Genomic DNA, 17,619 nt, shown 5'->3' with positions numbered 1-17,619 from the left:
TAAATGACTCTTTCACATACGGTTTGAACCTTGAGCTATCTTTTTTTATTTTAACCATCAACTTCAAAGAAGACATATGAACTCTTTAAACTCATATTGGGCTCCAACTAAGTCCTTTTTTTGACATCAACAAATATGCTTTCCATTCTGTCAATCAGATAAACAAAACTTTTTGTCAAAGCGATGTAACAAAGTTCACAATAAAGCCTAGCGTGACATTGTTGATTTGTTGGCTTTAATACCAAGAACAGTCTTACACTGACTTAAAAAATCCTTATGGTTATAATCTATACATTGGGAAGCTTGGAACATGACTAGTTGGCAATGTTGCCTGAAAATTCGCAAATTAGTTAATTCTCTTCGTCAAATACTTTATCTAAAAAGTCTAATGCCTTAATTGTAAGTGGTTTAATAGAAGACTGTGGATATTGGTCACCTTACAATCTCTCGAATATTTTGCCACGATAAAAACAGTTTTAACAGCTGTTACTGAGCGTTTTCTTCACGAACAGCCTGAGCTTCAAGCCCCCTGTGAAGCAACCACCTGCCCGGCTGACGTGATAATGTACAAACGCTGCACCGGCTGCAGAAAAATGAAACAGAACCTGACCTCTGACTTTCCTATAAGTATTGCCCTTTATGGGTAAAAAATAAATAAATGATAATTGACCAGATTACAAGTATGTCACTTTTTAGCTCTGCATGCACATTTGTCTCCAAAGTTACCTTCATCACTCTTGCCTTATCTCTACTTCCTGCATTTGAAAAAACACTCTGGACAGTATAAATGTCCACTGACAGATCACACGCATCAAAAGACCAATAAAGATAGTTCATGATTTTAGTATTTCATCTCTCCAGCTGTCTCGATCCCTTCTTTGACGTTTTCGGGCCAGTTCTGGGAAGTATGCACTGTTGTACGGTTGTTCTCTCTCTGTGAGCTCCCTTGCTGGCTCCTTTCCTTTGCTGTTCCTCTGGTCAAGAAGAGCCTTGGCCCTCCTTCTTTCCTCTGCCTCCCTCTGTAGACGCTCAGCACGTAGCCTTTCTATGGAGCTGAAAAAACAGGAGAAGCAGATTTTTTATTCATATCTTGACGTGAGACAACTTACAACACTTTAGCAAACATTGAACAACAAAAACTGTCTGCTGTTGACAGTGGTGTAAAATAGAATTTAAATAGTTCAACATTTTGGGGATGAGACTTATTCAGTCACTGGCAGGGGGTTGGATTATAAGATAAATAGAACTCTTACATCTGCACAGTAAATATGAAGCAATAGCCAAAAGCTCATTGGACATAACATAAAGAATGTAAACATGAGGACACAGCTAGCTTTGTTGTGTCCGAAATGAGGCTGTACCAATTTGGTCATTGAAATAACGTTGGTATTCTAATACGAAGCTTCTCTGCTTTAGAAATTAATGTGCAAAGGTTTATCTGACTTACAAATTTCCAGTCTATTCAACCATAGACTGTATAAAATATGGACTTAGTATCCATGAGATCACCCATCTGTTTCTGAAGAGCTGTTTAGAGGCCAATCAGTGGCGGCAGCCATATTGCTGCTGTCAAGTGATTGTGACGTAAAGAGGCGGGCTTTGAGCCTCATAGCCAACAGCTACAGTGTTCCCGCGGTCAGCTGTGCCTCTCATTGGAAGGCTCGCAATCTCAATATCTTCAAAATTGCCACGTTAGAAAAAAATTCACCCCCCTACAGTGAGAGCTCATCGAGAAATGAGCTATCCAGACTACACTCGTCTTTTGTACCAGGCAGTAAACATGTTTATTTCTGTTGTAAAGATCGTCTTTTTTCATGTGTATGTGACTTCCAGTACTTCTGGAACCAGCCTCAAGCAGATTCTCGATGAACTGCAGCTTTTAACACTTCCGCATTGGACTCATATTTTTAGACCGGAGGTTGCCGCTTGCATTCAACTGATGATTAGAAGAGTACTTTAGTCCGAAATACCAAAATCTACCAGCACCTCTGAGGTGACTTGTTAACATCTTGTGTTTCATTTGTTTAATCCGTATGAAAACTAATAATAATAATAATAATAATAATAATAATAATAATTCATAGGATTTATATAGTGCTTCTCTCAACACTCAAAGTCACTTTACATAAAATAAAACTAGAAATAAAACAGAACAAGGACAGAGGTGGGACAGGGGTAGAGGTCATGTGTTGTATGCTTTTTTGAACAGGTAGGTCTTGAGGTGGTAACTATTGTTTGAGAAGTTCATTCAAGGCAACAGACAGAGGCGCTGCTGTAACCAGTACACTCTGTTTTTTGTAAATTGAACAAACATGGAAAAGGGTGTGAAATGAAGCTTGGGTGGTTGTTAAATTCGATAAAGCCAGGCTGTTTCCTTGCAATAGCAACTGTATCTTGACTAATTAGCTAACTTCAGCTACTACTGTTCATAGTTGGTTTACAGGCAAGAGACTGAACTGTTTCTTTAAAAAGAGCAAAGCAAGGACAAAAATAAATTTGACTTTACCTCTCTCCACTGCTCCTCCTTTCCCCTCTGTCTCTTTTATCAGATTTCTTGCTCTTGTGGTGTTTTCTTTCCTTTACAGCTATTGCTTTCTTCATATCATGTAACGGGTCTAATAAATCTTTCAGTCTCCGATCTTTTTTCTCTCTCTCCTCTTCACTAATTTCCTTTCTTTTTTCTTTCCTTTCCTCTTTATCTTTCTTCTCTTCTTTTTCTTCGCCGGTTTTCATGTACCAAGGTGTGACCTCAGTCCCTGGTTGGGGTCCCAGAGACACCAGCAAGCCAATTGCTCGCTCCTGTTTCTCCTGCAAAAAAAGCAAACAAACATTAGAATTTGCTTGAAACTTTTGAGGTAGAGGAAGAGAAAACTGAATAAATATCCACTTGTCCTCTGACTGATATCAGTGAAAATTTGAGGGTTTTTAAAGTTACATTTAGTATTAAAACCTTGAACTTCTTCATGTGTTAAAACTTTGCCCTGCAAGAACAAATAGAGGTGTGCAAAACTACGGCAGAGATAGTTAGAGGTCAGCAAATGTCTATAGAAAGGAAAGGCCCATGCTATGTCCTCAGTCGCCATGTGGCTGTCTTATTAAGAAATGTACAGTTATAACCAGATATATTTTTTCATACTGCATAACATGCAGTCTGAATGACATTGCAACCATAGTGGGAGCGCAAATATATTTCTAATGTACATTACAAAAGAGCAATCACCTTTTCATCTTTCTTTTCTTTGAGATATTCTTCATTCCCCTTCTTTTCTGAGGACTCCTCTAGGGGAAAAAGATTGAGATGCTCCAGAACTTTGCTTCCACTACTCCGTCCTTCAGCATCATCATCATCATCATCATTCTGACCCCCTTCTGACTGGAGAGCAGCTCGGGATTTTCTTCTCAGAAACTCTGTGCGTGCCTGTTGAGAGTAACAGCTGTTAGTCTTATGGGGCATTAACATTAAACAGCAGGTACAAGACTTCTCTTTCATGATAGAGATACTACACAAACACAGAAGACTGTGAACAAATAAGTATTAAGACTATTTATCACATGTTTCTTAAAGGTATAATTTATAGACAGACCTTATAACATTGAACTTAAATTCAGCACTGCAATTTCTGAAACTCTTTTGAATGTGCAGTCAGGTCCAAAAGTCTGAAAGACTTCTCTCTTTTACCTTTTTGAAATCTAAATATATGGTTGTCAAAAAGGACAGAACAAATTACTGAACTCATATCTCAACAAGAGCTTGAATACACCAAGCATCTGGGAAAAACCTGTGTAAACATGTGAATGTGGACAATGTTTGATTATAATGACCAGTGGTGGACAGTAACAAAGTAAATTTACTTGAGTGCAGTACTTAAGTACATTTTTTGAGTATCTGTACTTTACTTGAGTATTACTTTTTGGGAGACTTATTACTTTTACTCCACTACATTCAGTAGATAATTATTGTACTTTTTAACTCCACTACATTTCTGTTAATGTTCTAGTTACTCGCTACTTTTGATTTGAAGTCAGCTCATGAATTTCCTTCTCTTTTCTGAAATCTGATCCCTAAGACAGTAAAATGTGTTTGTGTAGTTCTGTTTGTCTCAGTGGTTTAGTCGTACCTGTATATCGTGCGTCTCCACGGTTGAATGTGGAGCAAACACTGAGCAGATTTCACTCAGATCAGGCAGTTCATGTAGAGGTGGTAATGATGGCTATAATTCTCAACCTGAGCAACCATGGCCATATCTTCAGCCCGTGTTAGAGGTTTTTGAAATGAAGATTGATATGTATTGTTTGAAATGTTGTCCCTGTTTCTCACTCTGCTCAAACATACAAAAATTCACTGTCCAATCTGAGACAGTGTGTTGAACTACATAACATTTGTTTCATTCCAGATGAACATTTCAAACTAAGTTGTCTGTGCTTGGAGTAACTTAGTGTTTTTATTCCATGGTATAGCTTTTAGAGATTTCAAGTAATGGTTTCTAAATAAACATAATGTAACAGAATGTACTCCTATGCATTCTTTACTGCTCTTATGTATTGTGAAAATACAACGTTTTGAGATTTTTTAAGAAATACTTTGAATACTTAAGTATTTTTAAAAGCAAGTACTTCAGTACTTTAACTCAAGTAATAATCTGACAGAACAATTTTCGCTTGTATTGGAGTAATATTTGACCAGGAGTATCTATACTTTATTTATTTATTTATTTATGTAATGAAGCTTGTGTACTTTGTCCACCACTAATAATAACACAACATGTTTGTATTGAACTCAGACATAGGGACAGCACACTATTCGATAGCTACTTCAGAGTAAACAACTCCTACTTCACACTCTGAGTGGAGACTGTAGCATCACACTGATACATGGGGACAACACTAGGGTCACCTCTTGTTCGGCACGCTCCACGCGACGCTTGGCCTCGCGCTCCTCCTCTGCTGCTTGGGCCTCGTCCCTCCGCACGCGCGCGACGTTGTCCTTGTTGCGAACGTGCCAGCTCTTCTTCGGAAGGATGTTCATTGTTGCCTTGACGACTGTCGATCCTTCACGTTGGCAGTCAGCTAACTGAGCGAGGGGCTAACGTGGACTGAGGTAAAGGTGAGCCGGGAGCACAATACAACACAGTGCCTAGAAGAGAAGGGCAAACATGGAAAAGTACTCCAGTGGAAGTGTTGCATTCGCCCCTGGTTTGCCTTGTAGCAAATAAGCTAATGCTACTACCAAGTACTTCCTAACCTAACGCCTCCTAATGTTTCATTTCAACAACACACCTGTGAGTACATTCATTGAACCTGCTTCACCCCAACAAACTGATCATTTCGAATATTGAGCATTTAAAACAGGACATGCTGTTACCAACCCCTTTGCAAAAAGCTACTATTTCTGTTGCAGAGTAGCTCACAGGAACAAGCAGACACTAACAGGAAGTAAACATTACACCGTTTTGGCAATAGCACATATGAGACACCAGAGGGGGCTATAAATCATACTTTTATGTGTAAAAGGAGAAGATATACGACTAGGGTTGTTTTTATTTTTATTTATTTATTTATTTTTATTTAAACAATCAGACATGAACAGGAATAATGACAAACTCAGACCACACATACTTAACTAACATTATCAAGACACCTCCTTTGAAACTGAAAAAAAACATTACTGTGGTGTATATTGTATTTTCGCACCAGCCATATAACAGATATGCATATGAAAGAAAGAATGACAGGAGCATAAAATAAATAAATAAATAAATAAAGCAATAAAAGGTAGGGTCATCAGGACAATTAAAAGCATACTAATTAAATACTAGGGGTTTAGAGTATGAGGTTCAGTTCTGCTATAAATGTGTACAGTTTATTTGCATGGAGACTGTTAATTGGTTTCAGACATTTTTGTAACAAGGAGATTTCATTCTTAAGAGCAATCCAACTTTCCGGAAAGTTTCCGGTAAATCTCCATAAGAAGTTAAGCTGGGGAATTTTGGAAATATTCCAAATTGCAAACTTACAATGGGAGTTATGGGAATTAATGGGAATTGAGGGTAATTAAATGGAAAGGTATCATATCCAAGCATAAATATTTGTTTTGTTATAAGCAGACATCCATCCAAAATAATACAATTAAAACAGATTTATTTGTAAGTAGAACTTTATCAAGTCTTAAATATTTTATTGAACAATCAATTATTTCATTGAAGAACAAAAACATGAATGTTAAGTTAAATATTACTCATCCCCCCGGCCCAACCCATTCAAAAATTAACAAAAATGCAATCCCAACAAAGTCACATTCAAAATGTTAAATGAAAAGAGCCTCTCTCCCTCCAGAAAAGTCCCATTCAACCATTCAACATGCTAATAAAAAGTGCATGTAGGGGGCGTGGTCTCAATAGCCCTGCAGTAAGCAGTGTGCTATGTGCATGTGATTGACAAATAGCTTAGATATTTAACTGTCCTTGCATTAAATCTGGTTGTTTTAGTCAGGATTATGCTAAAATATATTTTCCCCAACTATATTGAAGTTCCCTATTAAGAGCCAACCTTCAATTTAGTAAATTCTTGGTTTATTCCACAGACTGTATACAATTGTTATAATATATATAATTATAATATATATAATATATATAATTGTTGTAATGTTTATTTCCGTTAATTCCCATAAATTCCTGTTAATTCCCATGGAGAGTTTCCAACTTTGAAAATTCCCAGAGTTTTGCAACCCTACATATGACTCCATTTTATGGACAGAGTGGTTTAACTTACAACATTGGCAACATAACATGGCTTTTGTGTATGACTTCATTCAATTTCACCATATAGGTAAATCAGAAATGCATCTTTATTATTTCCTTTAATACAAAAAGCAGATCCCTGTCTGATTTGAAACTCAGATATTTGGGAACATTTATACAAACTTAAGGTTTCTGTGAGGATTTTTTTTACCATATCACAAAAGGCCTTTAATTAATAGTGATGCCTCTTTATGACCTTTATCCGCACAGAGACGGATGTATGATGTTTCTTAATGTCTGAAGTCACTGTAGGAGGTAAGGTGTCAGACCATACAATTCACAGCACAGCAAAGATTTGTAGTAAGTGATACATTTGAAAGTTAAAAGACAGCAAGAGGATATTTTTTCATCAAGAAAAAACACTTAAATGTTTACAGGAAAACTTCAACAAAGAGAAAAGACATACTTCTGTGTCCTCACAGTGAAGGTTCCTCTCAGGAGCTTTAATAACATTTGTATGGGGCAAAGTAATGTTATTAGTGACTGTTTATAGATTTATTAAGTGTTAGCATAATTAAGAAATTATTGTGTTAAAGAATGTAGAAAAACATAATAGGTTTTGTTGATTAACATATTATATACATATAGTTTATTTTTTGATAAGAAAACTGTGTCTTTAATATAGGTTTGTGTGTGGCACAGAGAGTGGGAGGAGTCAGTGGAAGCTAGACAGGTTTGGAGTTGCATGGTTTTTTACCGTGTCTGTCTAAGAGTTTCGTTTAATATTGTGGAATCCTGCATCATCTGCCAAATACTTGGATTTGTGACACTTATGGAACACGTAAATAAATTTGTTTTAGTTTTTACAACATTGAACGGCTCATGAGTGGATGATTGCTCTGGATGCAACAGGGAGACACGTGTAAGCCAGGACTCCAGCTAGGATGCAGTTTCGTCTGATACAACATTGATGCAGGATTATCTAGCGACTATCAGTGTAAACACATAATTTACACTGTGTGCGTAGATTTGTTTGTGATGCCTCATCTTGATGGATTATCTTTTGAACGTCAAACATGGTCTCCATGATGTGTTCAGTCCCGTACTCCTACAGTGTGAGTTGGTATCTGAAGCTTTCGACTCAGCTCCTGAATCTGCTTGAGCAAGAACTGCTTGTCACGGCCCTCCTGTAAGCCATAGATCCAATATTACATTAATACAAATGGGTGCTTGGGAGTTTTGAGAAATACCATCGACCATCTAAAAATAGTATGAACATTTAGAAAAAACATGATTCCCTTTTAAAATACACATTATGGGTTGATTCCCAAACGTACCTGCTTAAGTTGTTTTTTTAGCAGGGCAACACTTTTCCCATAGACAGATGCTAAAGCTACAAAATAGCACATCAGTACACTGCAAGGGAGAAAGGAGCCATAAATACACATTGTTAAATTAGAAGAGGAGAGTATATGTATTGTAAATACCAGAATAATACTCCTACAGATGGCACAAATCCACTTACCTTATTAACACAAACAGAGGGATGGAGAATGCTTGGGAACCAATGAAGAAGAGAAACTCTTGTGTAGTTTCAGATAAGTTTAAGAAAGAGGTTGGAACAATTGACCACATGCTGGGGAACATACGGAAAGGACCGCAACCAAAAGAAGGATGGATTCTGGGTAAAAAGAAGGAACATCAGAATTTAGTGGTGTAAACAACAAACTTTCAGGAGCAGGGCCACACCTCAACCGCGCCTCTTCCATTTTCCCATAAATTCAAATCTGACCATTTCCTCCTTTCTCGCTCTTGTTTCCGCATCTCTCCCTCCCTTCCCTTTCTCCTTCTGCTCCTCTCCTCCTCTCCTCCTTATCCATAGGGCCCTGAGGGGGTTTGTCATGCCCGGGTGCTAGGGCGGATCCCCTACAAAGCTTCCCCAAAGCGACTATGAGTTCAAAATCGATCAATACAATAATCCGTAATCAATAAACTATCTTTCAAATCTCATTCGGTTGCTGGTGTGGTCCTTACTAGTGAAATAAAGCATTGAAATAAAAGTATCCAAAGTTTTCTAGTCGTACCTTTACTATTTCTTCTTCAGACCTACATAACAACTCTATCCTCCATTTCAGCATAACTATCTGTCACTGCCAGAGCTAAGCTAAAAATACTGCTGTTATAATTGTTACTGGAAGGAAAAGGAGGCATTTACAATCAGAACTCACACAGCAAGACTGTAAACCATGACAGCTGTGGCCAGGCCCCCACCAACCAAGAGCACCACCAGGAAGAAGAAGGTGGAGGTGGTGGAACGAAAAGTCTTTAGTGCTGGCCGACAATTATGGAAGAGTGTGATCTGAGAGGGGGGGGAAGAGCAATGAAGACATAGAAACAGGGTTAGGAACACACGGTGAATGGTGAATAAAAACCCTCATTGAGTGAAATGTATGCTGAGTTGAAATAACATCTTCACCCTCTTGCAGTAGAAGAGGATGACAAACTTGACGGTGTTGATGAGTGGCAGCAGAGGGCAAAAAAGAGCTCCAGTCCACACCACAGTCTGACTGTAAACCAGCCCGAGCACATTGGAGGAAACTACAAACTCCTGCCGACCCACCCACTGAGCCAGCTTGTGGGACCAGTTGTCCACCACCAGCCTGACACACAGACAAACAGTGAAATCACACGACTGACTCTGCTTAATAATTAATACAGTTACCATTCTATCCAATATGAACAAAATGATTCAAACATTGATTTTTACCTGCGTGGAAACTCCACCAGGAAGAGCACAGCAATGTTAACGAGGAGGTCAAACAGTGTCAACTTGTACATCTCCTGCCCCACACGAGTTTCCCAGCACTACATGACAAGACAAACATGAGCGATGAACATTTTTTAAAAGTTTAAATACTGAAAAAAATCTAAACTCTTGTCGTATGTTCATCTGTTTCTCCAAAATTCCTGAATTACATCCCTCATGTATTTCTTAAGGTGGCCCTGAAGGCCAAAACAAATTTACATTTAAGGAAACACATTTACAAAAGATGAAACACTTTTACCATTTCTGCAACAAATTAACATTTATTTTTAACAGAGAGGGAATGTACCAATTACTGGAAGTGATCCGGAAGTGATGGAGTGAGGGGTCATTTAGTTTGTTTTGATGGAGAGAAACCAAACGGAGATGGACATGGTTTGCATATTAGGACATCCTCGGGTCTCAGAGTGAGGTGTCAGACCTCAGGTGAAAAAGCATCATGTCTCCGGAAAAGCTCCGTCATATCTCCGCAAAACCTTCATCATGTGTCAGAATTCAGATGAAACGGCCTCAGACCACATCGCCTCAGCCTAAATGGAGTCAGGCTAAAAGGAGTCAGCCTTAACAATAAAAGTGTTTCATCTTTTGTAAATTTGTTTTCTTAAATGTAAATTTGTTTTGGCCTTGGTAAAAGTGTTTTGCTGATGTAATTTTGTTTTATAAAATGTAAAAATGTTTTCCAAAATGTAAATTTGTCTCCAACTTTGTTAAAGTGTTTCATCTTTTGTAAATTTGTTTTGTCTTTCAGGGCCACCATATTTCTTGAGCACAGCACATTACACACACACTCTAATTATACCCCATTTTTTAAAAAGTTTAGAATAACTAAACTGTTGTGGTTTAATTATCAAAAAAAAACAAAAAACTATAATCTGTTTGTAGATACAAGCAAGTTTGTTTTGCTCATTGCTGCAGCTGATCTTATGTCATCCCCAGTTGATCTCGCCAACTTAGAGCGTACTCTGCCCCTGCCATGTCTTGATTTCAAAAACAAATTGTAAACAGAATTGTTTGCACACGTAAACACAGCCATAACAGAGAGGCTGGATTAGACAAACAACTATCTCCAAAGAGTAGAATTACCTTTAGTTTGTCATCCTTCTGTCTTAAGATTTTGGTACTTGTTCAACTGCTCGGAGACCAATTTGGTTCTCTATGTGAAGAAGTATATTTAAAAATAATGTACATGCATGTAAGTACCTGATAGGCTTTGTGATTGTATTTGCACAGCTCACAGTCCAAATGTTCTCTGTTCCCCTCACAGGTGACCTGACTCCACAGGGTGATGAGGAGGACACCCAGACTCACCAGCCGAAGGGCCACAGCCCTACACACGATGGAGAAATGAGGAATCTTAATCAAGTTTCTTAAGCTGATGTGCACAAACACAAATTATAGAGGATTTTGTTTTCAGTATATTACGGACTTGAGTGTAAATCAGTGTTGAATGCTACTTCTAATTCTACTTTTTACTGCTCTATACTTGAAACCCCACTCCTTTAGTTAAATAGATGATCAAATTAACATTGTACTTTTATAACAGATTAGTTTTGGGCTTTAAAAAAAAAACAGCTTATAAAAACAGACAAAATGTGTATCCCTTTGTCCCAAGGCTAACATGTTTATGAGTTGTCACCAGAAACCAGTCCAAACCTGAATAGTGCCAGTATGACAGTGGTGCTGGGAGAATATTTCTCCGCTAAGGCGATCCGGTCATCCACCAGTGGTACCAGGAAGTTTCCGGCAGTGATGACAATGGAGGGGAGATACTCAATAATCAAACCCAGGATCCCGTCCCTCCCACTTTCAGCCTGATTTTCAAGAGATGGAAGTCAAAGTATCACCCAAAACATTAAAACATCACAAGGTTCATGGTTGTTACTCTTCTTTCCCATCATTTACCTGGCTGAATTCTGTGGCCCTAAAGATGCCATAGCAGGCTGCTGCAGTGAGTCCCAATGAAACTAACAACAACAAAACACGGACAGAGTATAAAACCATTTTTTGTTTTAATTCTAGAGATGCTGTCCTTTTCTTTCTGGTCTCCTCCTCCAGATCCACCTGACAGAGAGTGAGCAGAAGAAGGGGTGAGAGGATGTTTGAAACCTTCACTTAAAGAGAGTGATTACGAAATCCGCCACATGTTCAGCATTACTTTAAGTAGGACACATCCCTCCTGACCTGTAGCTGGTAGTGGATATTTTTCTGCTTCAGTTTGGTAGCTCTGTCTCCTAGACAACCGTAGTCCCAGCTGGTGAACACTATCATGCTGTAGTTGCCCACAGTGCTGCCTCCTGTTGCCACAGCAACTCGAGCTGCAGTCCCCATGCTGTTTTGGGAACAGCCATTCAGAAGAGAGAAATACATGTGGATCAAGGTTACTGAACTCTAAACTCAGGCCTTTACATGTCATTCTGTCTGTTGTAATAATTATTACTGTTGTGAGACTCACCGTGCAGTAATACAAATAAGACAGAAGAAGAAATAAAAGATGGCGGTGAAGAGATAAGCCAGCGGGATGTTGTAAGAGAAGGTGGTGTCCACAATTGTGTTCGTGTAGTAGCCGTAAAACAAATACGAGTACTCCAAAAAGCCCTGGACAAGGAGCAGAGGACAGTCACTGATCATGTCTGATGTCCTTAATGTCCACAGGAGTGGTCAAAGTGTACTGTCATCTGCTATAACATTCATTTACTTACTCTACTGACTGTGCTGACTTTCTTAGTGTAAACCTCAGCTGCAGTGGCGTGTCCAGAGGGGGGGTCCAAGGGTGGCACTGGCAACCCTTGAAATCCAGTTGGCCGCCCCAGGGGCCACCCCAAAATCCTAAACTATGACTGGCTGTTTGCCTTGTCAGAGGTGGGGTTTCTGTTAAAATCTATAATTTGGGATGAGTTAAAAGGCTGACAGTAGATTTCTTTATTAGTGCCCTCAAATGTGACTTTGAAAAAACATCTTTTGTAAGACCTTATAGAATTAAGCTTATGAGGTGTATGCCACTTTGTCATGTTTTGTTTTTTTTTAAGTCAAAAGGAATATAAAAACGTTTTAATACTTTAATGAAAGTAGATTGTGAAGACAGAAAGGGTAAATTTTATATATTTGTAAATGCACTGGCCACCCCTGCCTATGTGAGAGCCTCAGTTGGGCCACCCCAGTCAAAAAGTTCTGGACACGCCCCTGCTCAGCTGACATAAAACTTGCCCTAACATATAATGGCCATTTTTTAATTACCTTTTTTTTTTTTTTTTTTGTGACATCTGAAAAAAAGTCACAGATACCACACTGGGTAATCTCGATAAAATTACAATGTACTGCATGCTTCAAATTAACATTGTTCTACGTCAGTGGTTAAAGGACAAATAGAGAGTTAATGATTATATTACCTCTCTTGTGTTTTAGCTTAGCTTAGCATGAAGACCAGAAACATGGGAATTCAGAAAAACCAGTCGAGGCCCCCCAAAAAATCTCAGCTCACTTTCAAGAATAGTCCCCCCAGAAAATCTTAAAACAGCTTGCTTTTCTGTTGGTGTGCGTTATTGTGTTAAGATCTAACAAAGGAGAAACGACATGCTCTGGTAAATTTAGAGGCCCTGTTAGGTGGATTTTGTCATCTTAGCAAACTGCCATGGATGTTTTCCGATTCATGCTAAGCTATGCTTACAAGGTTCTGCCTGTAGCTTCATCTCTACTGTACAAATTAGGGATGCCTGATATTGGATTTTTTGCCGATATCCGAAATGCCGATATTTTACAGCCCATTTAGCCGGTTCCCGATACCGATATTTATTCCGAACACCTAATTTCAGAGATCATCAATTCTCTTCTGTATTTGAATTAGCGTACAGTATTATGGTAATACTCTTATCACATTTGTTATGTAATATTAATTTCTTGTGCAAAATAAGAAAAATACTTAAACTGCATATTTATTTATGACAATTGCTTTGAAACTAAATTCATACAAAAAGATCCATCCTACTTAAAACTTGGATGATGCTCTCCCTGAGACAATCATAACAGTACCCACAACCAGGGCACATTTGGCCAATTTCATATTTGACATAGTAAGTAAACCTAACCTCTGTTCACAGGGAACATGTGAAAAGTGCAACTGTACAGCAATTAAACCCAAAGTAAATAAAATGGTTTACTCTTTGACAGTAAATGTGCCTAAATTAGTCAGCTTAATGTACCTTACAGACTGCTGCTTAAATTCAAATTTAATTTAAAACATGAGCCCAACATGTGTGCAGCAGCCCATTATTTTATTGGTTAATTATATTGGCGAATATCGCCGTGTTTGCCGATATCTGATAGTTAATTTTAAAGGCAATATCGGCTGATACCGATAATGTGCCGATAATATCATGCATCCCTAGTACAAATATGAGAATGGTATTAATTTTCTTGACCATCTTTCAGCAAGAAATGAGACCATAAGTCACTGTGTATGATTTTCTTTTTGAGAAACATCAATAGTATAACAAAGAAACAACACGTAACCTCTGCCTCAGCTCCTGCACTACAGCTCTATGTTAACTAGATAAATAAATAAAAACATAAAGTGTGGAATCACAATGTATGATTTAGAAAAACATAATTTTTGAAAATGTTCTCATATCTTTACACATCATTGTGATGCTGCAGTTTCTCACCGTTCCTGAAAGTATATTGAGGAAGTAATTGTAGAACAGCACCAGGCCCTCAGGATTAGGGTCATATTCCATGCATTCCTCTGGACCTGGAAAACACCATACGAGTAGAGCTTTATGATCTCTATATGTATTCTCAGAGATTACTGTGTTTAAGCAGGTTTACACTCTGGATGTACAGGTCATTGTAACAAAAAGAAGGAGAGCGAGGGAAGTGAAAGCTGCAGTGGTGATTAATGCAGGCCTGTGGTTGACTTTGTAGCAGAGTCACAGTCTTAATCCCTACACTGTCATCTAGATAAAGCTTTCTCTCTCACTTTGATGAAATGAGAAGCTCTTCAGAGGAAAAAATTGAAAAATATATATGAAGAATGACTCAGGGATTAGTATTCAAACTTACAGGCAAACCTCAAGTCATTACATTCTTGTTTAGATCGATATTTCGGAATATATTTTATACATCAGTATCATTTCATCATTTTATTTCTCCTGGGCAGACTGTCACTAGATCTACCTTTATGCACGTATACTTACATCTAACACTTATAGCCTTCAAACACATTCATTCAATTGTGAGAAGGTTTTACTGTTTACACTTTTTCTCAATTGTTTACACACAAATACTGGTACTTGAGACACAATGACCACAACATGTAACCCATGCAACAACCCCCTGAGCCAATTCTGCTAAACTACAAGCACAATTCCTGCTTTACACTCAAATTGCAGTTCTACAACACACTTCTTTCAAAACACTACACACAATTCTCTGCATTTGGCACAATTTTCATGAAGACAATCTCTTGTTTTCACAAGGAACACACTGTCATTCAAAATTCTAAAGTGAATTGCCCTACCTATGAACACTGACTCATCACATGGGCAAACACCTGTCACACAGTTTTACAATTAGCAATCAGAGCTATATTTCCCCCGCTGCTTGGCCAGGGAAAACATTGCTTGTTATGTGGATGAGATGCTGTGGCCAGACCGAAACAGAAGAGAGGATGCATAGTTTAATTTTTTTTTTTTTTACTGTAATTGTATACAGTAAATTCTTCTGTTGTTTTGTATGTAGACCACTGTATGTGCAACTTAGTGTTGGTTGGGATGTACACTGTGTACAGTTTTTTTGGTTCTTATAAATGTCTATTCATATGGTGGTTTGTGTGTGTCATTTGAAAACAAAATACCATTTAGAGAAGAAATAACATTGTTTTGAATGTAAAGTTTAATTTTGCAGAAGAATTGAGGGGTTTTGCCCATTGTGTGTGTGTGTGTGTTTTGATTTGTGTGTAGAGTTCTGAGAGTATGAGGCATGCTTTCAAAAAATGTGTGTAAACAATTGAGAAAAACTAAGTGTTTACATCATCAAAATGCAGGAAATATAAAACCATCAAAACATACCTCTGCTGTATCTCACCCTCTGCTGTATCTCACAAAACAGATAGGAATGTAGCCTGAACATGTAATTACCTGTGATGTTACCTAGGGTTGCCCCAACAGATCCCAACACAATGCTGGGGATGATGACAAAAGCTGCGATCAGTGAAAAGGAAACAAAATTGAGCACCACCAAGAACCGCAGGAAAATAAAATAAGACTGGACGCCACCTCCAAAGTTCCCTGTTGGGGAAAAAGGCCATAAATGTATGAAAGCAGCAAAAGCAGAACCGAACCACAAGTTTAAGGCGTTTTTCGACGTCAGGAACTTTACCCCGAAACTACGTGCGTTTTGACCGGAGGAACCAGGGTCTATATTTAGTTCAGGGGTAGATAATCTCCCCCCTGAAAAGCCCCTGCTTGGTGGGTAGTACTTTTCAAAGGTCCTGGGACTTTCGTTTGAACGTAACGGTGTTTGTGGAGTTTACACAGTTGTTGAAACACAGAGGGAGTTCCTGGGAATGCATACTAGTTTAGTTTTTTATTAAGATTTCAAAATGTTATTTAATATTTTCTTTTTCTCCACACGTCACTGCCCTGATTTGCACAATCTACCCAGGACTTAAGCCCATGGTCAAAACGCAGACAACAATGGGGGCACAGGAACCTTGACCGTTGTTTTCATGGAAAATACAGTATGAACAATCACTAGTCGGGAGCTAATACAAAGTCTCTACCCTCACAGAGCCCCCTTCATGTTCAGCTGACATCAGACTTAAAGGTTTACCTCCAATCTGTTGCATGGACTTATTCCACAGCGCAAACATGTAGATGAATTCTCTGGCATTGTCTTTGAGTTTACGAAGAACCTTGGCCTTTTTCCGTTTCCAGGAATCCCGTCTGGAAACCACGGGCAACTGCATCTGCTGCACCTGCCTAGAACAGAAAGGATATTGGGGATTTAGTAAATAGGACAGGTTGAGAGAGAGAGGCAGGTATGAGGAGAGAGCCGCGGATGACATGCATCATATCCTGTTGGGACCAGTACTCAATCCTGCAATCAGTGAGATGAGGACTATAGCCTCTTTATGCCTGCTCTACCAACTGTGTGAAACTGGAAGAAAATTGTGCAGAGTACAACCATAAGATACGGAGAGTTCGACACTCGATAAAGGCTTTCACATCAATCTGAAAAAGAAACGTTTTTCTGTGCTCTTCTTCAATCTAAGTTTGGTAATTAACTCATGATCAGGATTTATTTGGTGGTTTAGGTTGTTTCAAAGCTTAATATTTTTCATATCATCTGAAACATAAGTATCCTCATCAAAGACAATCAAACATTCAGAGGTAGGTTGGTTACCTCGCAGCTCTCTTCAGTGCCATGGGCAGGGGGCTGCTCCTGAGGTCCCGGTGCTGACCACCGCTGTCCTCCTCATCCCCACCTTCTGGGGTCGAGTTCCACGCAAACTGAGGGTAATTCTGATTGGACACTCGAGATGGAGCACGTCGTGACCGGAGTGACTGCTGGTCACCTGGGTAACCATTTTCTTTGAGTGGTTGAGGGAAATACAGGAAAAGAATTTACACAGTTTAAAAAGAAGATTCAGTGAGACAGAAGCATTGTTTAGAGACTCCTTTGAATCTGATTCCTCAGCTGTAACAACACACAAACCTTCGTTGTAGTCGTACACCCTCCTCAAGTCTTGTCTCGATGGGTCACTGTCCATTTCTTGGATTGTGGTTTAACACAATAAGCTTCAAAGACGATCTTCTGTGAACACATATACGACTTCACCAGCAGCAAACTCACTAAACAAGCTCTTCATAAAGAATCCGGGAATCGCTTCCCTGTTGTCTTCTCTCATGGACTTTACTCCCTGTGTAAATGACCACACAGGTACTTCCTTGTGTGATTTAACCCATTATTGACAAGGAGGAGGTTACCACTTAATTGAAGGTAACAGAGTTTAATACAACGAAGGAGGAAAAGAAACAAGACGAATGGTTGTACTTAAGATAT

At 38.7% G+C, this 17,619-nt stretch overlaps 2 protein-coding genes and 1 long non-coding RNA gene across 4 annotated transcripts; 1 reads left to right on the top strand and 2 right to left on the bottom strand.

Annotated features, from left to right (window-relative positions):
* Nucleotides 1-22: 22 nt before the first annotated feature.
* leng1 (leukocyte receptor cluster (LRC) member 1) lies at nt 23-5,459 on the bottom strand. 2 transcript variants are annotated; one of them, XM_034697374.1, is made up of 5 exons: nt 5,367-5,459; nt 4,895-5,134; nt 3,221-3,418; nt 2,507-2,808; nt 23-1,053 (listed from the first exon to the last, which is right to left on the bottom strand). In XM_034697374.1, the coding sequence occupies exons 2-5, from the start codon at nt 5,024-5,026 to the stop codon at nt 834-836; spliced, it is 852 nt and encodes a 283-aa protein (XP_034553265.1). In that variant the 5' UTR covers nt 5,027-5,134; nt 5,367-5,459; the 3' UTR covers nt 23-833. The 2 variants fall into 2 exon arrangements, with proteins under 2 accessions (XP_034553265.1, XP_034553266.1); XM_034697375.1 differs by having other exon boundaries at nt 5,278-5,435.
* Nucleotides 4,850-11,431, top strand: LOC117822570. The gene is made up of 2 exons (XR_004633214.1): nt 4,850-5,104; nt 10,826-11,431. It is a non-coding gene; the product is annotated as an uncharacterized LOC117822570 (long non-coding RNA).
* Nucleotides 7,344-17,565, bottom strand: tmc4 (transmembrane channel-like 4). The gene is made up of 16 exons (XM_034697368.1): nt 17,272-17,565; nt 16,960-17,146; nt 16,387-16,535; nt 15,693-15,842; nt 14,220-14,305; nt 12,014-12,156; nt 11,743-11,890; nt 11,464-11,622; nt 11,215-11,372; nt 10,762-10,888; nt 9,505-9,602; nt 9,214-9,397; nt 8,966-9,096; nt 8,263-8,418; nt 8,075-8,153; nt 7,344-7,924 (listed from the first exon to the last, which is right to left on the bottom strand). Exons 1-16 carry the CDS (start codon nt 17,324-17,326, stop codon nt 7,832-7,834), a joined length of 2,103 nt encoding a protein of 700 aa, XP_034553259.1. The 5' UTR covers nt 17,327-17,565; the 3' UTR covers nt 7,344-7,831.
* Nucleotides 17,566-17,619: the final 54 nt, after the last annotated feature.

The sequence above is a fragment of the Notolabrus celidotus genome, chromosome 12, assembly GCF_009762535.1.
Source record: "Notolabrus celidotus isolate fNotCel1 chromosome 12, fNotCel1.pri, whole genome shotgun sequence".
Classification (NCBI taxonomy): domain Eukaryota; kingdom Metazoa; phylum Chordata; class Actinopteri; order Labriformes; family Labridae; genus Notolabrus; species Notolabrus celidotus.
The sequence above is the reverse complement of the archived record's forward strand: the minus strand, read 5'-3'. Positions and strand labels throughout refer to the sequence as shown.

Bases quoted from the DNA above. Each gene is read 5' to 3' on its own strand.
- tmc4 (XM_034697368.1), bottom strand. From the start codon at position 17,326: ATGGACAGTGACCCATCGAGACAAGACTTGAGGAGGGTGTACGACTAC. The intron at 11,891-12,013 runs GTGAGTCTCACA...TTCCCAAAACAG, and splicing joins CTTATTTGTATTACTGCACG to CATGGGGACTGCAGCTCGAG. The intron at 7,925-8,074 runs GTACGTTTGGGA...TATGGCTTACAG, and splicing joins TAAAAAAACAACTTAAGCAG to GAGGGCCGTGACAAGCAGTT.
- leng1 (XM_034697374.1), bottom strand. From the start codon at position 5,026: ATGAACATCCTTCCGAAGAAGAGCTGGCACGTTCGCAACAAGGACAAC. The intron at 3,419-4,894 runs GTGACCCTAGTG...TACTCTCAACAG, and splicing joins TGGAGCGTGCCGAACAAGAG to GCACGCACAGAGTTTCTGAG. The intron at 1,054-2,506 runs GTAAAGTCAAAT...CTGTTTTTTCAG, and splicing joins AGGAGGAGCAGTGGAGAGAG to CTCCATAGAAAGGCTACGTG.